The sequence below is a fragment of the Trichosurus vulpecula genome, chromosome 5 (assembly GCF_011100635.1).
Source record: "Trichosurus vulpecula isolate mTriVul1 chromosome 5, mTriVul1.pri, whole genome shotgun sequence".
NCBI lineage: Eukaryota > Metazoa > Chordata > Mammalia > Diprotodontia > Phalangeridae > Trichosurus > Trichosurus vulpecula.
In genome coordinates, this window is record NC_050577.1 from 161479898 (window position 1) to 161501687 (window position 21790).

General features: G+C 36.1%; 1 protein-coding gene across 1 annotated transcript in view; it reads right to left on the reverse strand.

Annotated features, from left to right (window-relative positions):
• Positions 1–16461: 16461 nt before the first annotated feature.
• SEMA3D (semaphorin 3D) overlaps positions 16462–21790 on the reverse strand; it is a 140726-nt gene continuing 135397 nt past the window's right edge. The window contains exon 17 of the mRNA XM_036758346.1: positions 16462–17006. Within this exon, the coding sequence (XP_036614241.1) occupies positions 16581–17006 (426 nt within the window). The 3' untranslated portion in view covers positions 16462–16580. The remainder of the gene's footprint in view (positions 17007–21790) is intronic.

The following is a 21790-nucleotide window of genomic DNA, read 5'->3' on the forward strand; positions in this document are numbered from 1 at the left end:
ACTCTCCACATAAAAGGCAGAAGTAAACATTTATTCAGACACCAGACAACCATATCCCATAACCAAATGCTCAGCTCCCACAGCCAGTCAGTCCACTTCATCATAACAGCAAGGAACCCAAAACATTCCATACAGAATATCACAACATGGAGCCTCACCATCCTGAAACCTCTCCGAGCCCAGCAGGGGGTGTTCCTCAAAACAAATTCACAGTACAGCTGAGTCACTCTGTTCAATTCTAACAATCATGAGAGCGACCATTAGCAGTCATAACATCTCTCTCTCTCTCAGCATTTTTCTGTGACATAACTGCCTTTTCCTGTCAGGAAGCTCCTCCCACCACATGCAAATTAGGCTTCTTGTGATGTGGTCACATGGCCTATTAATGGGTAGGAAAGATCTTCAAATCTAATGGCTACTATAGGTGGTGAAGTGGATAGAGTGCTCGGTCTGGAGTCAGGCACATTCATCTTCCAGAGTTCAAATCTGGTCTCAGACTCTTACTAGCTGTGTGACCCTGGGCAAGTCACTTAACCTTGTGTGCCTCAGTTCCCTATCTGTAAAATGAGCTAGAGAAGGAAATGGCAAGCTCCATCTAGTATCTCTGCCAAGAAAACCCCAAATGGAGTAATAAAGAATCAGACTCGACTGAAAATGACGGAACAATAACATCTATCATCTGTTGGGGGAGAGGGGGTTGGAGAGAGAGAGAGAGAGAGAGAGAGAGATAGAGAGAGGGAGAGGGAGAGTGAGAGAGAGAGAGAGAGAGAGAGAGAGAGAGAGAGAGAGAGAGAGAGAGAGGGAGAGAGAGAGTAGGAAGTACTTCTTACAGAAGATGGGATTTGAATTGAATCAGGAAAAGTAAGAAGAGGAGATGATAAGCAAACATATTACAGCCATGAGATGGCCATCGTAAACTGGAAATGAAAATAACTTTGGAATGTATCAGTCTCATAGATCTAATCTAATACACTATTTACTATTTACTTACTATTATAACTGGTGTCTGGCACAGATATACCCTATGTATGCTCCAGGACCCCTTTACATGATATAAGACAACTGGGCCATTCTTATTAATGAGCAAAACTGATATATGTGACACAGGGCAAGACTGAACTATGAATAACATGAAACGGATTGTCCCCATGGTAACTCTACAACAATTTGCTTGCATCTATTAAAGATATAGAGGAAGAGAGAAATCCTTCTAAACAATCTCTTTCCTGGTTCTAAATGCTTAATAACTTCAAATCCAGGGAAATGGAATTTCCTTTCTATATTTTATGTGTTTTGAATGGCCATTTGTTGAATAGATTACCTTTGACTTCTAACAGGCATTGAAATGCAATTTAAATAGCTTGGTCTGAAGTCTCCCCTGGCACTACCTATGTTCAAAGGCTTTCATTGAACATTGATAATATAAACAAGATTTCCAAAGGTCAGCAAAACTGTTTAAGAAAATTATTTCAAATATTTTTGAAGTACCTTTAGTCACATATAAATAACTGATATGCAAATTACCAATAATTTTTATTTTCAAAGTAGGGCTAACAGGACTTCTATCTGGCAATTTTTTTAACTATATAAAAAAGAATCTCTTTAATTTGAACTAGCTTCTCCTAAAACTAAGTATAAATCATTGAGGCTATATTACATAGATTTTTCTCACTTTGACAAATGGATGTGCTCTAGAACAGTTGTGTGTAAATCATATTTTGAAAATAAATTAACATCATTTCAGAGCTGCTTTTCCTTCCTTTCTGATTGGTCTAGTTGGCAGTGGTTTCAGCTATTAATTTCTCAGATTTTCAAATGATTTCACTTAATCAGTCAAATAGGCAATTATTTATTAAATACTTATTTATGTGCCAATCACTATGCTAAATCCTGGGAATACCAAGAAAAACATAAAGTCAGTCTCATTTTTCAAGGAGCTTATGTTGTTATGGGGAAGAAAACATGCAAATAACTAGATTTTATATATATATATATAAAGGTATATGTCTATAAATATACATATATACATGTATATACACAGATACATGTGTATATATACATATATAATATAGATACACACACACATATATATGTTTGTGTGTGTACACTGCTCTGTATATGTGTGTGTGTGTGTAGTTATAAATTATATAGTTATATACTAATGAAGGTAGGCACCAGCAGTGGGGGGGGGGGGGCGCAGAATGGGACCTGGAAATACTTCTTTCAGAAGGTAGACTTTGAAATGAGAAATGAAAGAAGGAAGAAGGGCAACCAGGATGTGGTGGTGAGAAGAGAAAACAACGGCAGGATTGGGAGAGGACTAGCCAGGACAAAAGCATAGAGTTAGGAGATGGAAGGTTGTATATGAAGAACAGCAAGAAGGTTTGTGCCACTGGATCTTAGATTGTGTAATAGGTAGTGAAGCATAAGAAGATTGGAAAGGTTTGAAGGGGCTAGCTTGTATAGAGCTTTAAATGCCAAACAGAACATTTTATATCTCAACGTGAGATGCAGACTAAAGTCCTGGCTTGTATTGAGTTGAATAGTGGGGTGTCATACACAGTAGGTAAACATTTAACTAGGAGACTAACACTTTCTATGCTATGGTGGCAAGCTAGTTCTGAGAGTCATTGTAATAACTTTTTAGTGAAACTAATATACTAGGAGAGTATTAACTCCTTGAGCATAAGACACTCTCTCTCTCTCTGTGTGTCTCTCTCTGTTTGTCCAATCCATGACTTATTAGAAAAATCGCAGGGACTAAGCTAGGGAGAGATTAAAGATCCTGCCCAGAATCACAAAGCTAGTAAATGTTAAAGGCTAAATTTGAACTCAAGTCTTATTGGATACAGCACCCTTTCCATATAGCAAATGCTTAGGTGATTTGCCTAATCAAAATTAAGCCAGTCAGATCAAACATGGTTGTCTGATTGGGATTCTTGTGTTTGATTTGTCATATTATTTATATTTGTTCATCCATGTTCATGTTATTTCCTGCCTTATGAGAATATTAGCTCCTTGTGGGCAGAGGCGATTTCATTTTTGTCTTTGTAGCCCCAGGAGTAAACGTGGTGCTTGACACATAAAAGGGGCTCATTGAATCAGTGAATAAATTAATACATGAATTAATGATTCATTCTGGGTTTTTCATGGTTCACCTCGCTTTGCAGATTATAATCATTGATTAAAACTGAAAATGATGGCTGGGATGGTTTTTAGAACTGCAGGGCCCCCAAAAGGAAACCTAGTCTTTGTGATGGTTTTATCATAGTTACTTTTTGGAAATAGAAAAGCAAGTTAATAAACAAGGTCCACAATTCTCTTAATAAATTTATGAATGGAATCCCCTCTCCTCTTTTTTTTGTTTGTTTGTTTTTGGTAGAAGAAATATAATAGTTCTAATATACTGAGTGGGCACAAAATTCTCAAGGAAAGAACAGTGAAAGGGGATGGAGTTCACTGAATACACAACATAACAAAGCAACAACAGTAATAACAAACCATGAAAAAGCTAAATGTGCTTAACGCAGCTAACTGGCTCCCAAATTTTGCTGTTTCAATAAATAAATAGATTCCTTGTTTATTTTTACTATGCATGAATTGCAATAATATTTTGAAAATAGTTTTAGAAGGAAAAAAGTTGGTGAAACAACTTGTTTCTTTTAAAGATTAATCTTTGTAGCAATTGCTGTGGCTCTCCATAAATAATTTTTTTTAAATATGTACCAGAGTATGCTTGAGGGCAAACACTCAGTATATGCCTGGTTTATTTCATTCTCCTAATAGATGCTTAATATAGTCACAGATGTATCTCATCCAGCATAATGTAAACCAGTCAAAATACAAACATTCCTAAACATTTCTTGATTTGGGACTAAGAGGCTCATTTCTACAGGCTCTTTCTTGAAAAATCATTAATTTCCCTTCCTATATTCAGTGTTCTGGATCTGAATTCTTGTCAATTATTAATAATTTATTTTATTTCCAATAACTGCTTAGCATTTAGCTTGTGCTTAACTGGACTGAAAAGAAAGGTCTTGGCTCTGTCAAACGGTAGAGAAAACAGGGATCCTTCCATAGTTTACAACTCTTCAGAGACATGGCATTTCTTTATATGGTTTTCTTGGCAAACATGAGGAGTAGAGGAATTGTAATATTATGAGAGATGATACTTTAGTGTTTACACATCATTTTTCATCTATGTCTTCTATAAAGATTGAAAACAGTTAGCCGTTTTAACTTCTTAGCAGCTGTCGTACTGGAGACCATAAGCATCAAGTCCTAATTTTACTCTCTACCTTAGCAGCATGCTTTGTATGGGAAACCAATTTTTAAAAAGTATAAAACACTATGAAATGTCTGATATAATCACTAGTACAATTAGGTGCAGCTATGTGGCACAGTGTATAGAATGCTGGGCCTAGAGTCAGGAATACTCATCTTGCCGAGTTCAAATCTGGCCTTAATCTCTTACTAGCTGTGTCACCCTGGACAAGTCACTTAACCCTGTTGGCCTCAGTTTCCTCATCTGTGATATGAGCTGAAGAAGGAAATGGCAAACCACTCCAGTATCTTTGCCAGGAAAACTCCAAATGGGATTATGGAGAGTCGGACACAACTGAACAACACTAAAATGTGTTCAAATTATCATATTGGCCTGAATATGATTTATACCTTGTTATTTTTCCTCAAATTTGACTTTTGTCTAAAATCTAAGGGTAATCTATAATTGAGGTCATACTAAGAGAGCAAGTAGCACTATAAACATTCAAAGAATGGGGAATAAAATATCTTTATTTTAACTAAAAACAATTTGCAAAAAATCTATTTAGTCTTTTTTGTATTTTTTTCCATCTATCTTTACTTCAAAGGGAGTTTCTTTTAGGGATGTGTCATATATTTGGAAGCAGTCTATATCTGAATTAACAGGCAAAATGTTGTTATTAATGTGTATTAGAACAATGGCATTTGTTTTAAATTTAGGCCTGGTGGTCTTGAGACCACTGTAACAGTTTCCCCTTAAGGGAGGATGTAGCCTATAGAATCTATGCACAGAAACCATTGTTATAAAACTAGACCACTATGACAGTTTCCCTTTAAGGGGGGCTGTAGGTTTACAGAACTCATTCATGGAAAAATGCTGACAATATTGAAGTTTGCTATAGCGGTGTCCCCCAAATAATATTTTGTTACCACCAGCTTGTTTTTCCCCTCTGATAATAACCCCCCAAAATAATATTTTCCTCTGAACTCTGATATGCAATTTGGCCAGCACCAGGAAGGCCATGTAAAATCAGAGTATAAGAACACTCTCAAAAGGGTACTTTGGAGAACACTCTCCCCTCTAGCAGGAACACACCTTCCTGCTAGAGCATACCCTCCCCTTTACCCTTCCTATTGGAGACTGGGCAATAAACTGCAGAACAGTTATGAATAAGAATATAAATTCTTATTTATTTTTAAGGCTAACTGAGTATTTGATAAGAACTGTTTGGAAGGCTGGGAAGCCACTTGGTTAAAAAAAAACATTTAGATTATTATCGCATGCCACAAACTACAATAAATTTCTAATGGATACTCAGCTTATATATTACATGTCATATGATTAAATGATGGAAGAAAATGAATGGAGGCTTCTTTAATGACTGTCTTAGAGGAAAATTCTTAACTAAACAACAGGTAAAGGAGACCACAAAAAATAGACAACTTTGATTACAAAAAATTGAACCATTTTTACAAACAAAATTAATGCAGTTAGGTTAAGAAGAAAATTTGTTGACTGACAATAATTTTTACATGTGTAACAGTGACTACTCTGGCTCTCACTGTCTTAAGGCTAATTGTACCACATTTCAACCCTTCTCCCAGGGTTCTCTGGTTGGAAGAGAGTTGGGGTTAGGGTCTCTCATCTCTGCCATTATCTCAAGCCTCCACCCATTTAGGGGCTCAATGCCCTAATCTTAGTAATCCAAGCACTCCAGTTCCCCTTTAATCACTTGACAATACTATAAAAAGGAATACTTATATCAAAGTATTGTTAGAACAAAGAAATATTTTCCCCAACACCTCAGGGTCATACTCCCCTTCCCAATTATACCCCCTTTAGACTCTGGGGAGGAGCAGGGGATTAGTGTCACAATTTTTATTTCAATTCCAATAAAGTACCAATACTACCAAGTTCCAAGTAGAAAGTAGTGCCCCATGCTGTCTCTTGTGTTCAGGGACCCTGACTTTTCAGGCCTTCATTGATGGGCTGGTTGCAGCACATAAGTTGTGACACTTTGAAGGTCCCCCTGGCTTGAGCTCCTAGGACAGAATTCGACTCCTGGCTAGATCTAAAGAGGACAAATTAAACAGTATCCCAAGCCATTTCTCAATGGAAAAAAAGTCTATGCCTACTGACTGGAGAAGGGTTAAACACATTTTAGGTCAGGAATGTCACGAAATATTTCTGAGCTCCTCCAAATAATGAATATAAAAAACTTAGAGAAATATGGGGAGATTATTGACTGGTATGAAGTCCAGTAAGCAGAATCAGGAAAACAACATGTACAATGGCTAGAAAAACATATATGAAAAGAATGAAACAAAACAATACTATTTAATTCATATGAGAAATCTCATCTCCTTCCTTTTATTGGAGAGGTAGGAACTCTGGGTATGGACTGTTGCATATTTCGTCAGGTGCAAATGATACTTAGAGGAGGGTTGTATTAAAAAGTGAACTTGATGAAAAAATAAATGGCAGAAAGAAAACAAAACTAAAAACTCACAAAAAATGAAACAGCTTAAATAACTTATCACCTTTTAGACTTTACTTTAAAAGGAATTACTCCCCTAATCTGCATAAATACCCATTAAACTCCATGATATTACAAGGAAAAAAATGTCGTTTTATACAGACAAGTTGCAAATTGGTTGTGTTTGAAAAGTTTCAGTTTGTTAGATGTTTAGAATTCTGAAATTCAGATGTTTTTCAAACCAATGAATCTAAATGAAGGTTAAGTTTTTAGGTTAGCCTATTTATATAACTCATTATATAGTTGAATTATTATAGTGATAGTGATGAGGTGCTTGGGTGACTGTGCTTAGACCCCAGTTCCAAGATCACATTTCTCTTTAGCCTCAAAACACCATCCCTGGCAGTTTCTCCCCAGCTCAAGGGCACCAGGCCTAACAATTACTCATGAGTGTGTCTCTCTCCCTGGTATAATAACAGACCGCACCTGTAGGAATTATTAATTTGAACTGGCTTTGTACTAGCTCACGAAGATATTCTGTACCCACTGGACTATCTATACCAGCTTCCTACCCCATTATATGCATCCTGGACTCCTCATTATGTGTATCCTAGACTTTAGACATATGTGTACTCCCTACATCTGTCTTGTCAAACAAGACATTGATGGGTGACAGACTGGGCATTTCTCAGTCAGCCCTGACTGCTAGTTGACTTAGTGACATTGAAGGCCTAAAATCATGCTTCCATGTAGCCCCACCTTGGGCTTTCCCCGGGGATCTCTGGGTAAAAAGCCTGTGCGGTAGATACTTAAAGTGTATGTTCCATTAAGAACTGACCACTCCCTAATCTGGCCCTGAATCACCTAGTTAGCATATTTGGTACATGTTTTACTATAGTTCATCATATATAAACTTTAACTGTACCCCTTTTAGATTGCAGGTTCCCTAAGAACTTTTGCCCGCTGTATAGTGTATCAATAAACTTTTGCCAACTTGGCTTAAAGACTGCTTGAGTCTGTAAATTCATTCCAGACCACCCTGTCTGGGAACTCCGGTCTTTGGGGTTCTTGAGCCTCTCCAATCCCATCAATATTACTACCCTGAATTCTAGAACCTGGACCTGGAGTACATGCAGTAAGAGAGTAGAGGAGAAGGAGGAGGGAGAAAGTCTCCACCCAGGACATGAGGCTCACCCTAAATTCGTTTTTGAAAAAGGTAAATTTATCTTTTTCTGGTTCCTCAACATTAGACTCTGTCTCCTGACTCCATGCCTTTTTCACTGGCTGTCCTTCATACCTAGATCCTTGTTCATCTCCACTGCCTGGCTTCCTTGGCAGACAGCTCAAATCCTACCTTCTGCAATAGGCATTTCTCTACCCTCCCTGATCTCCCCCAACCATACATCCTCACAAGCATGTTGTCTTCCCTATAAGAATATTGACTCCCTGAGGGGCAGGGATCATGATTTTACCATTTTTTGTATCCCCAGCACTTGCTGTCCTTCTTGGCACAGAGAAGGTAATTAATACATTCTAGTTGAGTGAATACCAATTTCCCCCTCTCCTGTCCCTATGTGCCTTCCTCTAGTCCACAACACTCCTCCCCTCCCCGTTTACCTTCTAATGTCTTCAACTACTTATTGTGGCACCCCACCTAGGCCAGCCTTAGGATCCAAAATTACACTCCCTCAATCAAAATCAGCAAAAACTGTCTCTCACCTCTTTTTTTTAATTGAAAGTGATACTCTATGGAAAGAAGAAGGGGTGGATACTATGGGAAAATGCAGATGGTTATATCAATATAATTTTTAAAAGGATTTTCTTCAACCCTGGTGACTCTCTCATCATTTGAAGTTCTAGCAGCAAAAGAAAGTGAAAAAGAAAATTCAGATAGTATGGGGAAAACATATTTTTGCTGCAGAGAGGCCTGTTGTTGGAAACCGTTCTTAAATAGCTGACCTAAAATGTTTCTTCCCCCAACTCTCTGCTCCCCCTAAAACAAATAAACCAACAACTATAGCATTTCCCTTCCTCAGTCTCTGAAGTTCCCAAAAGTTCCAAGCATCTCTAGTTCTGTCACACCACCCCCTCTCCCGCAATAGCTTTCCTGGAAGCAGGAGCTGAAACTCCTGATACTGAAACTGGGGGTGCAGGAAGAGGAGGAGGTTTCAGCCACCAGTTATGTTGATGAATTCTCTAGGGCCTCAGTTTCCACATCTGAGAAATGAAGTAACATTAGTTGGTCTCTAAGGTCCCTCTGAGCAAAAAAATCTATAACCCTATGATTACTGGACCATCTCTAAAGCATAATCACTCACAACCCTCCTAAATAAAAGGCTGCACTTCAAATTAAATAGTAGCCTATGTTCTGGATGTGGAATTTTATAATGAATTGTTTTGTAAGCACCTGGTTTTTGTATGGGAAGTAGAGTTTTTGCCCAGACCTGTGATTTCATCCAATGAAGGGTATGAAAGATTCCTCCACAGGCACACACTGAGTGCTAAAGAATTTTAGGGAATTAAGGAGTTGCTTGGACAAGTTAACTGATTTGTTTAAGGTCATTCAGCTATCATGCATCAGATTCAAACTTGAACTGAGTGTATTTAAATTCCAAGGCTAGTTCTCAACTCTATGACTATTACACTAGCAGGTTTCTCAGTGGAAGGAGATGTTTCAGGTAAATATTTGCTGTTTCCCCCCAGTCAAATACAATCAAGATCTTAAGTGTCTCGATGCTAAAAGATGATACAATATTATTCAAAGAATATTGTTAGGTAAAGTTAATATTTTCTTAATAATTTGCTATGGTTCAAATTACATGAGAACTGTTTGGTTAGTAGAAGAATTTTTTTCAACAAATTCCATTCCATTAATTATATTAGGAAAATTCTCCCATAGAAGTTCATGAGATGAGTTGTTTATTTCTTTTAAACTATCTACTATAAACTCTCCATTATATATCATAACTTTTTTTTCTAGGTACATACCCATTAACAGTTGGAACTGAACACGGATAACTAGAATATTGTTCCTAGGCACCTAAACTCTCCATACAGTATATGGGTTTTGAAAGTGAAACATATAAAAATGCCAACAAACTATTTTTGTAATCTTAGAATTCTATTTCAATATTTGCCTTTTATTATAATACAGCCAAAATTGACATCTAACAGTTGTGATTCTTTTTAAGAGTATAAGATTTGCACTTTGTTAAGATAGCAAAAGTACAAAACAGATTGCAAACCACTTAAGATGCAGGAATTATGTTACACGATTACTTATGATAATGTACATATCCTAGACCCTCCCCCAGCAAACATTTACCACACATTGTTCTATAAATATTTATTCCTACAAAAGACATCATATGTGAGGTATTCATTTATTTTCTGACTTTCTTTTTTTTGTCTGTGATTTGTTACTAAGTAGAATCAGAGAAATTTGTAAAACATTTTCTTTTTCTCTATCAAAATATATCTTGGGACTGTGCTAAAAAAAGTATCTAAATGACTTTTGACCTAGAGGACCCATTACCAGGCATATACCCCAAGGAGAACAAAGATAGAAACGTACAATACCCAAACATACACAGCAGACATATGCTTTAGTAATTTGCTGGAAGGGGGGAAAACCATATTTCCCTATGAAAACTGAATAGTTGAATTGTAGAGCATCATTTAAACATAAATGTGACTTTGTAGTGATAACTCAAATATTATTTAAAGCATTAGAAATCTAGAGTATAATGATTGTACTTCAATTTTGTTCATACTTTGTAAACATCAAAATGCTTTATTAAGGTCTTATTTTGATGAGTCAAATGGCATTAATAGATGTTGAATAGTTTATTTTTGATGATGGATAAAAGGGCACTTGTAAAATGTTAAATTCACTTTAAAATTGGGTTCCTAATAACTGACTAAATATTAATTTCATATGCCGTATGGGACGCGTTTAAGGGCTCCAAGAGAGACTTATGGCATAGGTCCTTATAGTTTGTACTATTTAGCGAACAGCCAGAAGCCCTAAGTCTGGGACAGATGATGTAACCTTGGCAGATCCCTCAATCTTTGTGCCACAGCTTACCCACCTTAAAGAGAATTCTGGCTACTTATTGGGAACTTTTAAAAATTGTGTTAAGCATTATGCTTTGAGTTTCTCAGAACAAAGGTGCCACATAAATTCAAATTCTGACAAAATGTCTGTTCTGAGCAAACTGTCTTTATAAAATTTCCTAAATTGAATGCACACTGATCCAAAAAAAGTCTCAGGCAGGATGCCATTTAGCAGCATAAGTTATGTGAATAAGAGCAGCAAGAAAATGCAAAGGCAGTAAAGTACAAGGGAGAAGAATATGAAACTCCAACAATGAATCTAGATATGCTTGTTTGACCCCAGTCTTGGGAAAAGAGAAATGAATTTGCTGATATACAGTTTTTGAAAGTATTAACTAATGGCCCTCAAATGTTATAAAAGTTACCTGGAATGTGTTAAATTCATGAAGCAAAAAATGTAAGGGTTCTTATTTAAAACTGTATTAACTGTAAGATTATACAAAGTAAGAGCAAACAGCATTGTAATTTTGAAATCTCATCACCAATATGCATTCCACCAACAATACTTTATTTGCTTTTGCCATTGTAGTGTGACCTAAAACAATTTACATAGATTTTGTTACATTTTGTGAATATTACATATTCACTGAAGATAACTGACAATATCTAGATGATTGCTTATTTAAAATGTCACGTGACTTAGGGCTTTTACAGATTTCCCAGTTTATAGGAAACATCAGTTTTGTTTCATAAGCTACTAAATGTCAGTTATGCTTCATATTATCTTACTAAAAGGTCATTTGGGTCTGAAGTATTTATTTTCATCAGCCTCTAGTAGAGATATACATTGTCCCAAATGCTAAACATACGTGTAATCTTCATAGAAAAACATGAACAGTCCCACTCTTGGATATTAAAACTATCTTCAAGGTCCATGTGAAGGTACATACTCTGTATTTAAAAATAAAGTACGTTGATGATGATGCCGTAAGGTCTAATATGGATATAAATACACCACATTGGATAGGAGCCTTGAACAAGCCTGAGCTTGTTTTCTTGCCAGCATAGCTCCATATGGGATCAAGATTCTAGTGTAGTTGTTTACTCCTGTTAATGAAATAATGAATATTTACAACATGATTAGGTCCTTAGCTTATTAACCTAAAATATTAAATGGTTACATGTATTAGAACTGGGATTGAATGATTCTTGGGGCCCAGTTCAGTGTCATTCAGTAAGTTTTTTTTTATCGTCATTTAGGATTTTGATAATGATTTTCTTTAACTTTGATTAAATGTCCTTCTAGGGTCTAGGATAATGCTTTGGAAGATAATGATAGAGAGCAGGAGTTCTCAAGGCATGGCCTAGGGATCCCCACTCCCCATTTTGGCAAGGTCTAGGAAGTCAAAACTTTTTATAATAATATTAAGATATTTCTCTTTTTTTAGGGTTTTTGGCAGGGCAATTGGGGTTAAGTGATTTACCCAAGGTCACACAGCTAGTACATGTGTCAAGTGCCTGAGGCTGGATTTGAACTCAGGTCCTCCTGACTCCAGGGCTGGTGTTCTACTCACTGCATCACCTAGCTGCCCCAATATTAAGATATTCCAATTTCTAATGCGGTAAATATCAATTGATATAACTGACATAAACCAAAGTTCTTTGGGAGGGTACTTAATAATTTTGAGAGTAGAAAGGTTCTCGAGACCAAAAAAATTGAGAGCCCCTAGAATGGAGGATAAGTTATATCCTCCAAGGTCACATGCTATCCCGTTACAATGAATGCTTACTGAAAGGCAAGTCTGGCATAGTAAGGCAGAGAACACGCTGGATTTGGAATCAGGAGACTGAGATTTAAAACCCTAGTTTTAGTTCCTTCTTAGACCTTTCTGAGCCTCTATTTCCTCATCTGTAAAATGGGACTAATCACCCATCCTCTCCTAAGACCTTGATGTGAAGCTTGTGCTTTCTGAATCTGCCAGCACTATATAAATGCAAATTACCATTATAAAATAATCAGATTTATAGACTTTTTTCTTTTTATATTTGGGAAGATTTGAATATGAAATTTTACAGAGAAAATAGGTGTTAGAATTAATTGCTTTAAGTCTGTGTGCAATTAAGTATCTCAATACAGTAAATTGGGTTAACAGATTCAGTTGAACTGGGACAATGGGATAATAGATACAGAGCTGACAGGGACCTTAAAGGTCACCTCGTCCATTTTACAAATGAAGAAACCAAGGCTCAAAGGCGAAATCGCCCATAGCAACATAGGCAGGAAGTAACAAAGCCAGAATAGTTTTTAAAATGTAAGTGAACCAGTAGATTATTTTTTTCCAATGAATTGTGAGGCTACTGTGAAGAGACTAAAGAAATGCATAGTCTTCTACAATTATTTCCCAATCAATATGTATTTATTGATTAGCTACTGACTGTGACTATAAATGTTCCTCATTAATTGTGAATACAAAATAAATGTTATGACGCTCAAAAAAAGTAGCTTATAGTCTAGACTCTAGAGCAACATTATTTCTCATAGTTTCACATTACAAGTCTATATTTACTCCAAGTCTCCATAATTTCAAAGGTGGGAATGTGCCTTTCCCCTTGCAGATTATAATGTTTCCTTGTCTTAGTTTACTATCTAATGACTTGCTATTGTCCTCCCTCTCACACCTTGTGTCTAACCCTCTGATGATAATCATCTCCAAACTTAGCTGGTTTTCTCAGAAAACAGATATACAACTCATCATCAGCCAGGCTAGTACGCAAAGTTTTTTTTTTTCCAATTTGGTCCAACCTTCAAGAATGCAAGATTTTAGATACCCTCTTTGGAAACCCATGGTCACCTCCCAGACTGCAGAGCATCAGAGGGGTACTTTACAGGCATATCAAAACCACATTATTTTCAGTCAAAAATTGTGGAGTTTTGTGATATTGCATCTACCCTTTCCTGTTCATATTTGTCTATTTCATTGCTCAACAGGAGCTAAAGTTTTAAAAGAAGGGGAAAAAAGTAAAAATGTAGACTGATCAGTTAAGCTGTTTGATAGCAGCGCTAAGGAAAGGTTTAGTGGTAAAGTGTGTTGGTTGCCATAAGTTCTATGTATGAAAAGGAATCATCTGTACTTTTTTTAGATAATCAAAGGGTAGAGATACTTAATCATATCTATCTGTCTATTTGCACACATAAATATATTACATATATACATGTTATCATGGTTGATCCCAACTAGTGTTGGTTAAATTCAGTATTCTTTGATAGATCATATCATTAGCCTGAAAGTTTCTACAAACAATGAGTTAATGGTTATATATTACGTGGCATTTATATTTTACTAATCACACTTCCAGTGTATTTTGACTAGCCACCAGAAATGAACACATTTGAAACCTGTTTATTCTTTATATCCTTATGTACCATTTCTCATTGTGGCCATATTGAGAAAATGCCCTCGCGAGCACTTAACTATAACTAAAGAAAGATTCAGTGATTTTAAGGATTTAAATAGCTTTTCTTTCTGAATTAAGCCAAATTACATTTTTAAACTACAAATTGGATTTATTTAACCTTAATATTTAAAGACATATTTCTCATAGCCATTTACAATTTTAATTATTGTTGTCAATAAACTATGTTGGCATATCCAAATTAAATTTATCATGTTTGCTCTTGGCCTAGAAGTGACTTATGAAAACTTCAATCCAGAAATTCATCAATTACAAAAACCCTATTATGAAATTGAATAACAGCAATTCTTTGAAGTGATTGCCTTCATTCTTTTTGTTACTATAAAGGATAATTGATTTTGGCTTTCTTCTATTTCTGAGTTTTGCTAAAAAAAGTTAGGCTACATTGAACATATCCACAAATATTTGAGGATATGTATCAAAATATAATATGTGATAGCATACAAAGGCATGGTAAATATGAGATAGGTCAACAAGGAGAGAAATGAGGGTGGGATAGAGGAAATTTCCAGAGCATAGAGTCAAAACTATAGACTCTAGGTTCAAGTCCTCATGGGATATCCTCTAATCATATAGCTTTCCCACAGGCTTCCTCAAGATGTGTCAAATGCATGAGAAAGAAGCAAAGTCTGTCATTTGTGTACTCATTCAAAGCCTTCTTCCATGGAAGGAAGTGACTAATTTTTCATTTCACACTCAAAAAGGCGTGAAAAAGCAAAACAGAGGAAGGCTGGCTAAGGGTGGTCGTGAATTAGGAGAAGAAAAGGTATGTCCTGCACAAAACGATATGTGCATATATGCATATGCAAAGAGGAAAGCAAAAAGAATTTCAAAGGATGCTATTGAAAACATTAAAACCTGCTCATCTCAAACTTATAATTTTACTTATCTACACACGGACATTTATTTATATTAAAGAAAGAATTAGGACAATTCTGCTTGAATTACAATACATAATTCTAAATACGAAAGGCCACTGTAAAAGAAAAAAAAAAGTCAAAGAGTTATTTTAACCCTTTCCGTTTGTTATATTGTGCACTGGTTCTGCCAACCACCAAATATTTAGCTCACCCTCCATTATCTTTTAAAGTCTTCCTATTTGCCTACTTTTAAATATAATCTAACCTAAAGAAGGGAAAGAAGGAAGAACTGCTGCAATAAGTGGAAATAATGAGCAGAGTATGGTAAATTTTTAGAGGAACAGAGGGAAGTATACACTGGAATCCCATTGCTTGTTGATTAAAAAAAAATTGTGTTCATCCTTCCCATAATCACCTAGAAGATGTACTCTTCAATATCATGCTGGCAATTTGTTTTACTTTAGATTTCATTTTAGCAGATGAATTGCAAATTGGCAACTACTCATGCCCTAGTGAGTAAAGCTCCATTACATTTCTCCCATTTAATTTGTGATTGTTCTTTTTTTTTTTTAATGGGGAAATGGATATTCCCTGAAGCCAAAAATTTATGGTTCTATTTTTCTCTGTCGGCTTGCAAATCCCATTTGTATCCCTACACGTTAAAGTATTGGAGATAATTTAATATTTTTCTTTTATCTGATATTTCATATTTATTCTCTTATTTTATTAAATAGCTAGCACCTTGTATCCTGACAGTTCCTCAACTATTCTGTCCCTATATACATGAACATATATTCTAAAATCACATATCTTCCTGGCTCTTCCCTGTTAAGAGCTAGGAATCCTGGGAGGTATATTTATGCCCTTTAGTAAATCAGAGCTCCACTGCACTAAATGGAACCTTCGTGTCCTGGAAGAATTAATGCACCTCCCTAAATCCCTAACATATGCTCCAGCAGTGCCTGACTCACTGTGAAGATCTCCTTGACAATGTGAATTGTTGTGTGCTGTGCAATCATTCCACTCACCACCATGACACAGCTAGCTCAAGAATGTTATGAATTGTTCACAACAACATAGCACTAATGCATAGTAAACCGACATCTTTAAAGGATATCCAAGGAAAATGAACCACTATAAATATGATAATGATTCAACTGGACTTAGGTCACTTATCTTCATGACCTAATTAAATAAAACACCAAACGGGGAAAAAATTTAGGAAAAAAAGAAATTCGCAATTTCATCAGGGATTCTGGACTCTTGAATTTATCATGTCAGTTCAGAACAAAATGGATTTAAATCATTAAATTCCCCTTGGGCACCTGTATTTCCCATTACAGCCTCATCCAGATTACTTTTATTGTGCATTAGCAAATCTCCTTGAAGGGAGGCTATGCACAAGTCTGAAGGATAAAACACAGTCTTTTTCTTTTGCAGGTTAAGAGGACTACGTGGCCACGGCTCTAGGAAGCTGCTCATGGTCTCTGTGGTGTCGCCGATTTCGCTTTTTTTTCATCTCCTGCACGTGCTTCCATTTAGCGCCCCCTTTGTTTCTCTGCCTCCGTTTTTCCCGGTGCCACATCTGTTCGCAGTACTGGTCCAGGCTGAAGTTGGGGCTGCTGAGGATTTGCATGTAGTCTTTATACCTCAGCCGGGACTCAGCCAGCAGATCCTTGCCCCGGCCCTCCTCGTGTTCCGCTTTCTGAGTATTCTCCATTTGCTCATTCTCTATGACGTTCAAAGTCAGCTTCACGATGGTGTGGATGAACGTGTGCTCCTGTGCTTTGCAGTAGTATATCCCAGAGTCCTTCTTTTGCAAGCTGCGAATCAGCAGCCCGTATTCAGTTTTGATGACCCTTTCATCAGGTTTCAGCTGCAGAATTGGAAAATGGAGGCAATAAATTAAAAACAGAGAGGGCTACAAGCAAACGAAAACATGTTACATATTTATACTCCAGTGAACCTGCAAGATCTCTTCCCTTTATGTCTGTCATCACACAGGCTACTTTGTGTCCTATCAAAAAAAAAAAAAGCCAGGCTCCACTAAACCTTAGTGAGAACCATTCACATTTGCATCCTATTAAGTCTAACCACACGATTGAAATGCAGTAGTTTGTCTTTCAGTCTTACAGAACACAATGAAAAAAAAAAAAAGGAAAAACACAAACTCTCTCATTGACCTGCCTTGTAGATTAATTGATTCAATAAACAATTCATGGCACCCTGGCTGCTATCTGAATTCCATAACTGGACTGTGAAATCAATAACCATTGGTTAAATAAGAATGAGCTCTTAGGAAAGTGCCCACATGCAAGTTTTTTTTTTTTTTTCTGAAAGACACCAACACTTTTGTCTAGATAAAGATGACCAAATAAATGATCAAAACAGTACGTGAGTATGTGGAAGCTGTAACAGAGCGACTTGTTAAATGTCAAGTGGAACAGCAAGGACAAAGGTCCGTACAGGTCTCTGAAAGTGGAGCTTTGTAACTGAGGAGACCCACAGCTGGAAGGGTAGCTACATTTTAAGTTGAATTTCCCTCTTTATTTTGGAATGTGCTTTGATACTGTGGTGTATATGTGATACTTTAAAATATGCAGTTTGTGGAAATATTTGCCATACCGAGGTATAATATGACATGGTAATCAGAATTCACATGTGAGAAAGCACAGTAGACAAAAGTATCTCCGTTGTTAAGATTCTCTTTGAAGAAATAATATGGAAAGGTATTTAAAACATTCGAACTTGACTGGCCCACAATCTGGTATGACTAGTGAACCTATCTTTTGTAAAACTGGTGAAGTGTTTATAGACACAAAGGTTCTGTTTTATCCATGCGGTGTCAAGTGCTTCACTTTCAGAGAAAACAACAACCAAAAAGCTAGAAGCCTTCCCAGTTTATACATCTACCTCTCTGACACACTTAGATGATGGAAATCCAGGAGGGAGAAAGAACACTAAATTAAATTTAGTCTCCTTGGTGGAACTGTGCTCTGTATCTTCATATCTACAGGATATTTCCTCTGCCATTGAAAAGAGGTGAGAATATAATGGAAAAAAGAAACCCTGACGGTTAACTAAGCATTATATGTGATGCTTTCCCACAGATGAACAAAGCAGAGGAATACTCCCATTCTTGGCTTTGCTTCTCATGGTGTGAACAAAACCAACATGCTGCCTTATCTTGCCCTCTTGCACATTATGTGTGATGAAAGGAAAAGAGCACCACACAGATCTGCTATCCAGTCCTGGATCTGACATTAACTATGGCATCTGGTAAGTTTTTTATGCTCGTTGAGTAATTTTCTCAAAAGTAAAATGGGCATAGTCACACTTTTACCACCAACTTCACAGGGTGGTTATGATGTTGAAATATGATATTATTGTGAGTTGTTACTACTACATAATATAAAAAGTATGAATGTCTGAAAGGAAACTACTTAAATTTTGGAACTATGGCCCCAAATTCACTAAGCTGTAATACCCTTTGACCCCAGTGATATTACTATTTGGCCTATTCTCAAGGAAATCAAAGAAAGAAGAAAAATGTCTGCATATATAAAAATATTTCTAGCAGTATTTGTAGTAGCAAAGAACTGTATACTAAAGGAATTTCCTTTAAGTGGGCAATGGCTGAATAAATTATGGTATATGAATATAATGGAATATATTGTGGTATAAGAAATTATGAAAGGGAGAGTTTCAGAGAAACTTGGAAAGGATTACATGAACTGACTCAAGAGCAGGAATTGCACAAGATCAGGAATTGAGCCCAACCGGGAAAATAATCTATATAATTATAACAATGTGTTAAGACAAATAATTTTGAAAGACCTAAGAATTCTCATGAGTGCAATGACCAATCATGATTTCTGAGGACCAATGAGAAAGTATTTTATCAACTTCCTCCTGACAGAGAGGTGTGATGGACTACAGATGCAGAATAAAACACAGATTTTTGGACATGGCCAACATGAGAATTTATTTTGCTTGACTATGCTTATTTGTTTACAAAGATTTGGTTTTTTTCTGATCATTTGTATGTTTGCTTCCAAAGAAAGTTAGAAGGAAGTGGTAAAGGGAGAAAATAAATCTTTATTGTTTGAAATAAAAATTAGTTTTTTGTTTCGTTTTGAAGAAAAAGAACTGCTTACTAAAATGCCCAACTAGAATTCTTTGTTCAACTTGAAACCTTGGGGCTATCTGTGACATTACAACCAATCAACCAGCATTTATGAAAGAATTTTCATATACTGTATTCCAAGCTTTGACAGAGGCCATAGGAGGACTATAAATACACCAGTGGGACAGCCCCTACTCTTTCAGGTCAAAATATTGTTTTTTAAACAAGACTTGTGATTTCATCCTTATAATGGGCTCCTGGATAAAATGCAGATCAGCAACTTTTCTACAACATTCGGTTTACAAAGTTGCTTAGAGAACTGACTTGCCAAGTGAATGACTTGCCAAGTCACAGCCAGTCAGTATGAGAAGGAGGACTTAAAACCCAGTTCTTTCTGACTCCCAATCCAATATGGCATGCTGGCCAAATAGAAAGAAAAATTAATGCTGCAATTGACAGAATTTAGAAAGGCATTCCCTCACAGACTTGAGTTTTTTCTTTCCCTTTTTGGAGTAAGGTTAAATCACAGTAATTTCCCAATCTAGAGTCTATTCTCAATCCTCCTTTTGTTCTTGGATGATTCACTTTTCTTCCTCTTTATCATAAAGGGAGTAATTGTCCAGCCATCATCATCATCATCATCATCATCATCATATCATCATCATCATCATCATCATCATTATTATTATTATTATTATTAGTAGTAGTAGTAGTAGTAGTAGTATTACAGTATAAACACATTATATCATTGAATTTTCCTAAGCAACTTGTGATATAGGTAGGGCAGGTACTATGATTCCCACTCTACAGATGAAGTTTTATTCAACATGAAGGCCATTAAAAAGTCCCTTAAGACTCATTCTCCTACATGATAGCTGTCCCCCTTTTCTGTCTAACATGTGGTATATTTGAAGAGTTAGGTGGCCAAACCTTTTAGAAAATAAAAAAGAGTGAAATATTATTAACAACACTGGAGACTACTGCCATATTGCTTGGTGGTGGGGAGTGGAAGACATTCCAAAATTGTCAGTTTTGTCAATAGATAAGGGTTTGCAAGAAACTAGGCACCTAAATGTGTTATTGTAACTCATATCTACTTTTGCTTTTAATGACTAAGATTCTTAATGATGGCTTTCTTAAGTCACATTTCCTAATGTATAGAAGCCATTACACCTCTGTTCCACCGATCTTTTTTTAATCTTGACAGGAGGAAATTATGACTGATTCCACACATATTTTTCAACACTTCATTATTATTTTTTCCTGTTCTCTTTTTGCATCCTGTTTATGTTGTTTTACTCACAGGTTTAGTCATTTTCCTGCCTTCCCTCTATACTTTTTTCCCCACAGGACGGAAAGTTTCATAAACACCTGGCATCTCATAACTTGGTACTAGATCTTTAACCTTTTGCTCTTGAATGTTTAATTTGTCCTTTAGTTTCTGACCTGCAGATGTAAAACACATTTTATTAAATTTCAAGCTTTCTGGATTTGCCGTTTAGGTAGTACAGATCATTTCACTGATGTTAGATGTGGTTTTATTCTTTCCATAAATTTCAAAACTATGCATTATAATGGAATAGCAGCTCCAACAGGATGTATTCTAAATTGATAAATTAGATTATCACAGGATTTTAGCAATTTGGAGGCAGACAATCTGCGAGTCCAGAAATTAGGTAGTTGATTAACATTTGCCTAGTCTACATTCTTGTGTCACGTGCTGCTTTTATTCTGCATTGAAATAGGATGCATTATGCACACTGTATTTCTCCAGTGAAATGTCAGCACAGTCAATTTAGAAAATGCAACTCCTCTGCAAATAGATAATGCAATCTTTGGCCAATGATTTAAACTCATGGAATTTTCTCCACTTTAGAAGTGATAAGTAAAAATTGCTGAGACCTACAAATCAAAATCATGCTTGAGAAAAGCATGGTATATCCATTTACCTAATGTGAGTAAAGAGAATATGATAGATTTCAAATTATTAAATGTAGATCTCCAGTGAAAGGCATTTTTTTAAAAAAAATGGAAAGACAAAGGAGAGGATATGTAAGTGCCAGGACATCAGGTAAAGGTCAGTGACTTCTGTTCATGTTAATGGCTGACTAATGGTAATTCCTTTACAGATAATTCATTTGTCAGTTCTCTCACAGCTAAAATATTGCACCTGTCTTAGAAGAAATTGTACCCTTAAAGGACATCTCCTTTCATTAACTAACACATGAAAAAGTGTCAGGAAAAATGGAATTAAATATAAAAGAAAGCTAGCTAACTGAAGGATAAAAACAAAATGGAGACAGATACATGGAACTGCTGTGTTCCCATGCATTTCTATCAAGTATCTACAGTATTTTAAATTTATTTGGTAAACACTGAAGAACAGATGAAATTATATATGGGTGTTGGTTGAAAAGGAGTAAAGATTTTTACATGAGAGTGGATAAGGATGATTTATAAAAGTATCACAAAGAAAAAAATAATAAAGAAGGGGGATATTTAAAGACGTTTTCAATCCTCCTCACAATCATATA